Below are 11,958 nucleotides of genomic sequence, written 5' to 3'. Positions count from 1 at the left end.
TACACCTCTACCTCGATATAATGCTGTCCTCGGGAGCCAAAAAATCTTATCGCGTTATAGGTGAAACCGTGTTATATCAAACTTGCTTTGATCCACCAGAGTGCGCAGCCCCGCTCCCCCTGGAGCACTGCTTTACCGTGTTATATCGGGTCGCGTTATATCGAGGTAGAGGTGTAATAGTTGCGCACTCTGATTTCGGGCATTGATACAATCTTTCAGCTATTTCTCCCAAGCCAACAACAAACCGTATCATCATCTTATCTGGATTGACTGGTAGCCAGCTGCAACTCCTCTAATCCCTAAACATCATATAGTCCCTAATATACGTGTTCCAATTCACTAGCCCATACCAAATGTGAAAGAGAGACAGATCTGGGAGTCCTCAGTATATTGAATATGTTGCAGCCCACATCCTTTCGCTAACTCTTCCAGTATCCTCAAATACACATAAAACACAGAGGAAGACCAAATAGACAGCTCTGGTACCCCCACATGAATGCCCTAAAGGCAGAGGAACAATTGTCCACAATTACCATTTGAGTCCACTCAAAAAGATAGCAGCAGAAACACCAAAAAGTGACTCGATCCACCCCTGTTAGTCTGCTGACATATTGAAATGATTCAGCAAGGTTGCTTTAACTTAATCCAGGGCTAGGAAGAAATAATCAAATAATATAATCATTGCACTTTATAATCTAAAACCAAACCTATAATTAGATTGACTAAAGTCAAGAGAATCTGTAAATTGAAGAAACTATCGGAGCTATCCTACCATAAGCCTGTCCATGCCCTTCCCTGGAAAAGGGAGAGTTGACAGCAAGATGATCTTTTTCAAGAGCTGGCTTCATGAAAAGAGGCCACACAACAGTTTCTTTAAGAACAGCTGACACAATGTCTTCTGTAGGGTAACGTTGACAGTCTCCATCAATGCTGGACACAACAGGTCCAGCTCACATATGCTAGTCCTAGTCCCACCTCGCAGGTGGCATCATCAGAATTTCAATAAGTCACACTGGCTGAAACCCAAGAAGAGAAGACCTGGCATTTCCTTGAGATGTTCTGTTTCCATAGCAGTAGACAGCTTACTCCGGCTCAGATAATTTTATCTTCAAAGTAACATGAAAATTCTTAAGGATAAATGTCAGCCTATTCAGGTAAGCAGAAACCACTGTGAGGAAATGTAAGGGTATTAAGTGCTGCAAGCATGATTTTTTTCATCTGTGCTGAGTACCCACAACTCCAGTTGTAGTCAGTGGAATGTCTGAAGGCTCAACGCCTCTTAAATTTAGCCGTCTAACACATGAATACTGCTGTATTTTCATAAACTTTCTCTCTAAAGTATTAATAGTACTTATATTATAGTGAAAAAGATCTAGGGTGGAATTTTCAAGAGTGCCTACATGATTTAGGAGTGTAATATCCCATTGAAAATCATATCACAGAAGCAGCAGCCATTGTTGATTTACAGTTTAGCAGTCACGTGTTGAGGGTACAGAATGAAGAGTAAGTTTTGTTAATTGCAAAATGCAAGAAACACTCCAGAGTTAAAAACTTTAAATCTATTTTAGGAGTTTATAGACTGGCCATCAGTAACACTGGTCTACAATTTTTGAGAAGTCGTCTGCTTCAGAGATAAAATGTGCTATTTATTATGTATTTTGATGTGCTGAATTCAAATATGACAATTAAAACAACTGATTGGCTACTGTTTCTAAGATATTTAAGTTTTTACATTTTATGTCTATGTATATTGTGTAGATAGTAGAGTTTTAATCATAAATTGTAAACCTAGGTCTTTTCATGTGTTTATGGTTGCTTTACATGATAATATTTCACCTGTCCTGTTTATGTAACACTTTAAAAATCAGCAAAAGGGTTATAGAAATAAAATTTATTATGAAACAAAAGGCAAAAAACTATTATGTACATAGTTTAGTCCTATTCAGTGTCTACTCGACGCTTCTTGGCTTGTCTCTTGTATTCATTAAATGGAGCATCTCTTGTCACTGTCCAGCAATAGTCTGCAAGCATTGATGGGCTCCATTTGCCCTGATAGCGTTTCTCCATTGTTGCAATGTCCTGGTGAAATCGCTCGCTGTGCTCGTCGCTCACTGCTCCGCAGTTCGGTGGAAAAAAATGTAGATGAGAGTGCAAAAAATGTATCTTTAGTGACATGTTGCAACCAAGGCTTTTGTATGCCTTGAGGAGGTTTTTCACCAACAACCTGTAGTTGTCTGCCTTGTTGTTTCTGAGAAAATTTATTGCCACTAATTGGAAGGCTTTCCAGGCCGTCTTTTCCTTGCCACACAGTGCATGGTCAAATGCATCATCTCGAAGAAGTTCACGAATCTGAGGACCAACAAAGACACCTTCCTTTATCTTAGCTTCACTTAACCTTGGAAATTTTCCACGGAGGTACTTGAAAGCTGCTTGTGTTTTGTCAATGGCCTTGACAAAGTTCTTCATCAGACCCAGCTTGATGTGTAAGGGTGGTAACAAAATCTTCCTTGATTCAACAAGTGGTGGATGCTGAACACTTTTCCTCCCAGGCTCCAATGACTGTCGGAGTGGCCAATCTTTCTTGATGTAGTGGGAATCTCTTGCACGACTATCCCATTCGCAGAGAAAACAGCAGTACTTTGGGTATCCAGTCTGCAGACCAAGCAAGAGAGCAACAACCTTCAAATCGCCACAAAGCTGCCACTGATGTTGGTCATAGTTTATGCACCTCAAAAGTTGTTTCATGTTGTCCTAGGTTTCCTTCATATGGACTGCATGACCAACTGGAATTGATGGCAAAACATTGCCATTATGCAGTAAAACAGCTTTAAGACTCGTCTTCGATGAATCAATGAACAGTCTCCACTCATCTGGATCGTGAACGATGTTGAGGGCTGCCATCACACCATCGATGATGTTGCAGGCTACAAGATCACCTTCCATGAAGAAGAGTGGGACAAGATCCTTTTGACGGTCACGGAACATGGAAACCCTAACATCACCTGCCAGGAGATTCCACTGCTGTAGTCTGGAGCCCAACAGCTCTGCCTTACTCTTGGGTAGTTCCAAATCCCTGGCAAAGTCATTCAGTTCACCTTGTGTTATGAGGTGTGGTTCAGAGGAGGAGGATGGGAGAAAATGTGGGTCCTGTGACATTGATGGTTCAGGACCAGAAGTTTCATCCTCTTCCTCTTCCTCGTCTGACTCAAGTGAGAATGATTCTGGTGCATCAGGAACCGGCAGCCCTTCTCCGTGGGATACTGGGTGTATAGCTGATGGAATGTTTGGATAATGCACAGTCCACTTTTTCTTCTTTGACACACCTTTCCCAACTGAGGCACCATGCAGAAGTAACAATTGCTGGTATGATCTGTTGGCTCTCTCCAAATCATTGGCACTGCAAAAGGCATAGATTTCCTTTTCCTGTTCAACCACTGGCGAAGATTTGTTGCACAAGTGTTGCAGCATATGTGTGGGGCCCACCTCTTGTCCTGATCTCCAATTTTGCAGCCAAAATAAAGCTGATAGGCTTTCTTAACCATAGTGGTTATACTGCGCTTTTGTGATGCAAAAGTCACTTCACCACAAACATAGCAGAAGTTATCTGCACTGTTCACACAAGTACGAGGCATCTCTGCTCACTTTGGCTAAACAGAAATGTGTCCCTTTGCAAAATCAAACACTGACAAATAAGAGAACATGACACTGTATGATTTCTAGAGCTGATATAGGGCAATTTGTTCAGCAGAGTGATGTAAGCTTCGTTATGATTGCATCATCCATGACTTCTAGGAATAACATGATGCAATTCATATCATGTATGACGCAATACCAGCTTCAGATTGCATCATTCATTGTTTTGCCTAAAAAGCAAGTACTGTCCAAACCCAGTCATAGATTTATTCATAGATCCAGTCAAAGATGTATTTTAGTCATTTCTGGTTTAAATTGAGATCCCTTCCCTTTATAACTCACTTATCCTCCGCCATTCCCAAGTCAAGGGTCGTATATACTGACCCAATAGCATATCTTGAAAACTAGAGCCAATCAACAATTTTAAGCATCATTTTCGTTGTCAGTGACCCAGAATTAGTCAAGTTTGACTACATTTATTTCAGAAGCATTTTGGCTGTAGAGCAGTGTAATAGTAAAAACTGTAAGTGACACCTATTGAAATGTTGCTTTTTGCGTCTGTTTTTTTTCCAAAGGGTGTAACACTGACTGATCTTCAAGAAGCTGAAAAAACTATAGGAAGAAGTCGTCCTACACGAACCAGAGAACAAGAGAATGAAGAAAAGGAGAAGGAGGAGAAGGAAAAACAAGACAAAGAAAAACAGGAGGACAAGAAGGAATCAGAAACTAAAGAAGATGACTTTAGACAAAGATATTCCAGAACTCTTGAGGAGGTATCTCAACTCTTCCTTTTAAGTGGTGTAATTGGTATAAATCTTAATTTTTGTTTGGTGGTACTAAAATTATAGTAAGCTTAAGTTTTCTTTACTTATTTAAATGTCTTCTGTTAATATCCTGTATGATGGGTATTTTTATCTGTGTCCTTTTAATCTTTGGAAATTAATGTTTACTTTTTTCTGCTGAACAGCCCTATCATCGCTATAGGCCAGTTTCAACTACAACTCCAACTACTTCATCATCCTCTTCGCTTTCCACCTCCACTAGTTCTCTTTCTACTTCAAGTCAAGTAAACAGACCAAACAGCCTTATAGGTATAACTTCTGTTTATCCCAGGAGTGGAACAAAAGAAAATGAGAGAGGTAAGACTATATGTTTTGACTTTTTTCTTTCCTTATTTATTAGAGGATCTTTTGTCTCTACAGAGGGTCTTAAACTGCATGTGTTATGAGGTAAGGGATTTCTTAACGCCACTTTAAGCATCGCTGCCTCCCTGGGATCATTATCTTCTGAAGCAACTGTCTTCAAGTGGTGCCTCCCAATATATAATACTTTATTTCCCTCTATCGTGAAGTGATCCTGAATTTGGGTCAGATTTCCATAATACTATGTTGCAATTCTGTGAGTTTGGTGAGAGGAAAAGAATGCTGTTCAAGGAAGCCAAAATCAAAGCAAAGGGATGCTTTCACCTTGAATGTTTTATTTCTTTTTTTCTCTATCTCATCCTTGGTTCATCTTTTAACAGATTCATTTTAAAACCGTGAAGATTGGAAGCACTGAAATGAATAAGTTAGTGTAGTGCTTACTACAGTGCCTGCTGGCTGTGTATGATTTGTTGTATTAATAGAAGGGTAAATAAATAGTTAAAAATACATTAAAGGAAGTAAATGTTTTGTTTGTGCAACCGTGAATAATACTTATTTTGCTGAAAGCATGTGACAGATGGAAAATCAGAACTCAAAAGTGAGAGAGTTTGTCAGTAAGGCCAATGCTGAACTGAAACTAAATTTCCATTAAGGAAGACGGAAACCCGTAGCACAAACTTAATGAAATCCAGGAAATTTCAGTACATTGTCCGAAAAGAGAGATTTTTTTTGCAAAGAAAGCTTCAATGAACCTATGTCAATTGCACTGAATTCTTGATGCTATAACTAAGGAAATATTTATGTGAGGAAGTATGACCTGGTATTCTTTTATGCTTGTTTCTCCTGAGTCAGATGCCCCCGTAATAAAGTAGGCAGAAGTTTTAAAGCTTGAATATTAGAACCAACTTCTAGATTGTTGTCAGAAGTATTAGTATTATATTGAAATATTTTGGTTAAGTGGCTGAAGTAGAATGCTACAGAAAGCAATTGGGAAATACAAAATACTTGCCAGACCACTTTAATGGTATTTACAACAATATTTCACAACTGTGTTCTGAGCAGATGTGTGTTACCACATAATTTATAAAACTGGCTACTGAGCTTCTTGCTCCAGCACCTGTCAGATTAACATGTAAGTTGTATATTACAGAAGATCACATGATTTTTGTGTCATATTTAAAAAATGTTATTGTTAACAGAAGGCCGGAAAAAAGAAGAAGAAAAGGAAGAAGATAAATCACAGTCAAAATCAATAAGAGACAGGCGGCGACCAAGAGAAAAACGAAGATCTACAGGAGTTTCCTTTTGGACTCAAGATGTGAGAAACTGCTTAAAACAACTAAAACATGTCTATTTCACAGCATTTAGAATTCATATAAAATTATCACATAAAACTCTAAGCTATACCCTATTGCTTTAATCAGTGTTTCTCAAACTGGGGTCCGCAGACCGCCAGGTACTCCGGGGGTCTGTGGGCCCCGCTGATCAACTTCTCCCCCTCCCTCTCTCAACTCCTCCCTTCCTCCCAGCACCTCCTTCGCACTGGGGAATAGTTGTTCAGCAACGTGCAGTAGGTGCTGGGAGGGAGGAGGAGGAGCGGGGATGGGACATGCTTGGGGGAGGGGGTGGGGAAGAGGAGGGGCAGGGGTTGTCCAGGAACAGGAAGAGGTGGGGTGACGGGGGGGCCTTGTGGGGAAGGGTGGAGTGGGGGCAGGGCCTTGGGGCCGAGCAGGGAACTTGGGGTACTTGAAAAATTTTAAATAAAAATGGGGGTCCTCGGGTTGCCAAAGTTTGAGAACCACTGAGTTATGGTTTAATATGATTTTCTGGAAAACACAGGAAATGCAACATCATGAGATGGATTCAACTATGCCCATACTAGTGGGTTCTTCCAAAAATAATTGCAAATTTGCTTGTAACATGTTTTTCTCTATATAAAATGTGTTAGCATGTTGGAGTAGCATGGATTGTTGAGGTCTATATTGTCTGGGATTTCTTCCCAGGCCATTTAGATTAGTAATACATAGAATGAGATGACCAATGTATAGGTCGTCATTCCTTTTGCATGAGCGTGGCCACACCAGTTGTTAAACCCATAGGCCTATCATGCTTAAAGTGACTTTTGCTGATGTGCTCAGATATAGTTCTGTATAGGTCTACAAGCTAACGGAGTCTACTTGTAGAGTGCAGGTAAACAATGAGAGCAGCAGTAACTTGGGTTGAGATTTAAACACATCTAAATTGGGGTGTATTGATCATTCATTTAGAAAACACCTTATTTTGAAGGGATAGTAACATTTCCACGCAGTGCACATATCAAATTATTATAATGAAAAAGAATTCTAAAACACATAGATGATCATGATACGATAGGGACAAACCAGAACAGCTTTCATTAACCAGAATCATTTAACTTTAATCTACTAGAATTCTTTGAGCAAATAGTAGATTAAAGAAAACCAGCTGACAACACATTTGTACTTTTTTTAAGCCTTTGACAAAGTTGGTCTGTCACAAGAGGCATTTAAGAAAACTAAGTCATGGTATAAGAGGTAAAGTATTGACATAGTTTAGAAACTGGCTCAGAAACGAAGTGTTGGAATAAATGGTCGATATTCAACATGTCAAATGGTTCACATAAAGTGCTCCTAGGAATCTGGGTAGGATCAATAGGTAAAAAACAAATAATTATTTTCACTTACTCTATTTGTACAGTGTCTAGCAGAGTGAGTTGAGGCACCAAATGTTATTGTAATACAAATAATAACATGCCTTCTGGATTGCATACATGGCATGGGTTTTGAGAATAAGAGAAAAGAAATTGAGGATAAAATTCAGAAGAGCCTGATAGGCCCATTCTCTCCTGGATTTCCTACCTTGATTTTAAAACAAGGCCCCTCACTCCTTTGAAGAAGCTTGTAGAACTGGTATATAAAACAAATACCTTCCCTGTCCAGCCTATTAAGATAGTCCAGAGAAGAGAGCTCTGACCTTAGCCACTGTCCCAGAGTTGTTTGTGATGTGTTTAAAACGCTTCTGACCTAAAGTATTGTCATTTTAGAATGATACTTACACAATAAAAAAAAAAAAAAAAAGTTCATGATCCTTCAAGTGCAGTTGAACAAGTGTCTAATGGGCAAGAATAGATATCTCTTATATCCAGCTGTTTTGGTGCCAGATAATGTTAACACGGGTAGTTTCACAGTTGAGAAACATAAGCAATGATGATCAATTGAGAACAAAATTTCCTCCCTCTTCTTAGTCTACATACTTAATTTGTGAGAAGTAGATCCATTATCCTGTAATCTGCAAATTACTGTGTATTTATAATTGAAAGTAATTAAGATAAGTGAATTCAGAGCAAATTAACAAGAAGGCCTATACTCCCAATGGTGGCATTGGTTGCCTTTTCCTTTTACTTCTAAAAATAAGTGTTTAAATGTCACTGTTGGAAAGTGTTTCCTTATGCTAACGGTATAATCCCACTTTCTTCCATTATATATCAGTCTAGTACTGAAAATATCTACTTGTTCAATGTTTCTGCCATTTTGTTTTGTTAAACAGAACAAAGCCATCCAGGAATGTTATGGGATACTTTTGGAGAAATTCTTGTCCTTGTGTTTGCTTCTGTTGCTTTTATACAAAATAGATTTAATTCAAATAAACTCTGGACAAATCTACACTACAGAGTTACATTGGCACAGCTGTACCGATGCAACTGCACCATTGTAGCGCATTTAGGGAAGACATTGTACACCGACAGGAGAGCGCTCTCCCATCAGCATAATTACTCCACCTCTGCAAGAGGCAGAAGCTATGTCGGTGGAAGAGCATCTCCCGCCGACATAGCACTGGTGTGGACAGCGCTTAGGCTGCTGTAACTTGTGTCGCTCAGAGGGGTGTCTTTTTCACACCCTTGAGGAATGTAAGTTACATCAACTTAAGCAGTAATGTAGATCAGCCCTCTGTCTTGAATTTTGACCTGAGAAATATAAAATGTTTAAAAACTCTCAATAGCATTTCAAAAGTTTACTATTTTTATTACTATTATTTTCTCCAGAGTGATGAAAATGAACAGGAACACCAGTCTGATTCAGAAGAAGGAACAAATAAGAAAGAAACCCAGGTAATGTTGGGTATTTTTAATTCAGTTGTGATCTCTTGAGACAGATTTTATGTTTTAATTTTCTTTCATTGCAGTTAGATTCGGTTATAAGAACACATCTGGTGGGGTATCTTTTGAATCATGGCATGTTTCAATACCCGTTCCTTTGCAGTTTTGTGTGTGAAAGATGATGTCTTCTAGCTTATAAATGAACTACAGGCTTTGATCGTTTTTAATATATTGTAATAGTGGTTGTTTGCTGAGTATTGCCTCCCCCTTTCTTGCATTCTAGGTATAGATAAGTAGAATTTGTTGTAAATGTTGATATTATTTCTAACTGATACTTAGGCTGGTACTTGAGGGAATTCTTAGTTCTTCTTTGAGTGCTTGCTCATGTCCATTCCATATTAGGTGTGTGTGCTCGCCACATGCAGCGGTGCCGGAAGTTTTCCCCTTAGCATTATCTGGACTGGACTGGCTCTGGCGCCCTCTGGAGTGGTGCCCGCATGGCGTGGCATAAGGTGCGCCACCGGCTCCCCCCACCCTCAGGTCCTTCTTGCCACCAGTGATGGTGCTGGAACGTCTGCTGCTTCGGCTAGCATTGATTCCTTCTCTGTTCTTGCAAATTTAGAAATCCTGTAAAATAGTTATACATAGTAGTTTTCTTAGTTATCCTTAGTAGTAGTTCTCAAACTCTTCGTTAGTCCCAAATGGGACCCAGCCGGGGGTCAGGGCATGCCCCGGTACCCAGGCTTTAAGCCCTGCGATCGCTGCAAACGGCCTATGCCTGTCAGCGACCCACATACCAGCTGCCTAAGGTGCTTAGACAAGGGGCACATAAGTGACAAGTGCCATATCTGCAAGTCCTTCAAACCTAGGATGAGGAAGGAGCATGATACCCATTTGAAAGCTCTCCTAATGGAGTCGGCACTCACTCCAGCACCGGAGCAGCGGTCCAACTCCGCACCGTGGCCTCCGTGCGGAGTGCTCCCTTGGCGCCATCCACGAGCTGGCACCGGTATCCCTCCATGGCTCAGGTCAAGAAGCTGAAAAAGACTGTGAGGGGAAGATCTCCTACCTCCCGCAAGGGAAAGGAGAGGTCAGGGAGCAAGCCAAGACTCATGTTGGGCAGCTCTACATCCCCCTCGGGAAGTCTAAAGTCGAGCTGTGCAGCCCATCCCATGCCTTGCCTGTGACTCCGGATAGTGGTGTAGGCCCCGACCAGCTTCAGGTGCCGTCGATGCACGAAGCTGTTCAAGCAGCTCAGGAGATCCTGACACTCCTGGTGCCGCCCTCACCAGCTTCTGTGGTACCCCGGTCTTGGGGAAAACCCGCATTGGAGCCTATGTGTGTGTCTCCTCCCTGCCTCAGCGGTACCGTTCCCCATAAGAGGGGCGTCCCGACAACATTCGCTCGCCTGCAGCCGACATGCCTCAGGAAGGGAGAGGCAGGCTCAGCAGAGCCTCTTCAGTCCCCGCATCGGGGGCACTGATCGAGGGACTCGAGGCTTACCTCACTGGTAGATTGGTGCAGACCCTTTGAGGCACACACCGCCTGGCAAGAACTCCGGGATCGGCCCCAACCATCTTCAAGGGCCCGGGATGGATCAGGCACTAGAGACCGCAGATCACTGGGCCATCATCGCTGGTCTCCAAAAGGAAGGTCACCTTACTCAGGATGATCCTCCCGGCAACCGGCTCATAGTAGCTCCCGGTCCCGTTCGACGTCCCAGTACCGGTCGATTAGCATGAGGCGTGGATGGCCAGGTATCCGACGCAGATTCCCTGCAACAATGGCTGGGGATGATCTAGTCCCAGTCCAGAGACCCTCTGGAAAAGATAGTTATCATTCCCCAGGCAATTCTTACCTCGCTACGATGGTGGAACAACCGCAGGACAGTCCTGGAGGGGATTCCGTTTGACAGCCCCCTCACTCCATTGAGTTGGTGTTGGATGCCTCGGACCTCGGCTGGGGTGCATATATCGGCGACCTCCAGACATGGGAGATGTGGTCCCTGGAGGAGGCGCGGTTACACATAAACGTCAAAGAGCTCTGAGCAGTGCAGCTGGCATGCGGAGTCTTCCTGCCCCACTTGTCAGGCAAGATGGTACGAATCCTGATGGGACCACACAGCCTCGACATTCTACATCAACAGGCAAGGCAGAGTGTGCTCGTCAGCTCTGTCAGAAGGCGCTCCGTCTATGGGACTTCTGCATCAGCCACGAAATCCACCTGGAAGCTTGTCAACTTCCCAGTGTCAAGAATACCACAGCTCAGCAGTGACACGGCTACCCCCTGATACTTGACAGCTCAGCAGTGACTTCTCTCACCATGAGTGATCGCTCCATCCAGAGGTAGCCTGCATGATCAACCAAAGGTGGGGAACTCCGTGGACCTGTTGCCTACCAGATAGAACAGGAAATGCCACCGGTTTTGCTCTCAGCAAGGTCTGAGCAAGGGCTCCCTCTCAGATGCCTTCCTCCTGTCGTGGTCTGGGAGCCTGATGTACGCATTCCCTCCGATTCCACTCATTGGCAGGGTGCTGGCAAAAACGAAGAGACACAAAGCGCAGGTTGTCGTGATCGTCCCAGTGTGGCCTAGCCAGCATTGGTTCAGCATGCTCATGAGCTTGTCGATGGCCCCTCCCTGGCCCCTGCCCAACCGCCCAGACCTGCTGTCACAGGACCATGGCCAGCTCCTAGAACCCCAACCTCGAGTCCCTCCACCTCTCGGCGTGGATACTGCGTGTCTGAACCCGGAGGAACAGACCTGTACAGAAGGAGTCCAACAGGTCCTCCTGGGGAGTAGGAAGCCCTCAACCAGACTGACTTACCTGGCCAAGTGGACGAGGTTTTCCCACTGGGTGTCAGAGCGTGGCTTCCCTCCCTTGCATTCTTCCATATAGGCTGTCCTGGACTGGCTGTTCCATTTGAGGAACCCAAGGCCTGGCACACTCTTCCATTAGAGTGCATCTAGCGGACATCTCCGCTTTTCATCCACCAATCCACGGACAGACGGTCTTTTCCCATGACATGATGGTCAGATTCTTGAGAGGGCTCGAGAGACTCTTCCCAGAGG

At 42.9% G+C, this 11,958-nt stretch overlaps 1 protein-coding gene across 6 annotated transcripts in view; it reads left to right on the top strand.

The window, feature by feature from the left end:
- Positions 1-11,958, top strand: part of PPP1R12A (protein phosphatase 1 regulatory subunit 12A) — a 200,349-nt gene that overhangs the window by 155,159 nt on the left and 33,232 nt on the right. For all 6 annotated transcript variants that reach the window (XM_024196693.2, XM_024196691.2, XM_024196689.2 and 3 more), the window contains 4 exons: positions 4,209-4,406; positions 4,601-4,772; positions 5,975-6,093; positions 8,836-8,901. In XM_024196693.2, the coding sequence (XP_024052461.1) occupies positions 4,209-4,406; positions 4,601-4,772; positions 5,975-6,093; positions 8,836-8,901 (555 nt within the window). The remainder of the gene's footprint in view (positions 1-4,208; positions 4,407-4,600; positions 4,773-5,974; positions 6,094-8,835; positions 8,902-11,958) is intronic.

Source organism: Terrapene carolina, unplaced genomic scaffold (genome assembly GCF_002925995.2).
Source record: "Terrapene carolina triunguis isolate 2854851 unplaced genomic scaffold, T_m_triunguis-2.0 Scaffold68, whole genome shotgun sequence".
Taxonomy (NCBI): domain Eukaryota; kingdom Metazoa; phylum Chordata; order Testudines; family Emydidae; genus Terrapene; species Terrapene triunguis.
The sequence above is the reverse complement of the archived record's forward strand: the minus strand, read 5'-3'. Positions and strand labels throughout refer to the sequence as shown.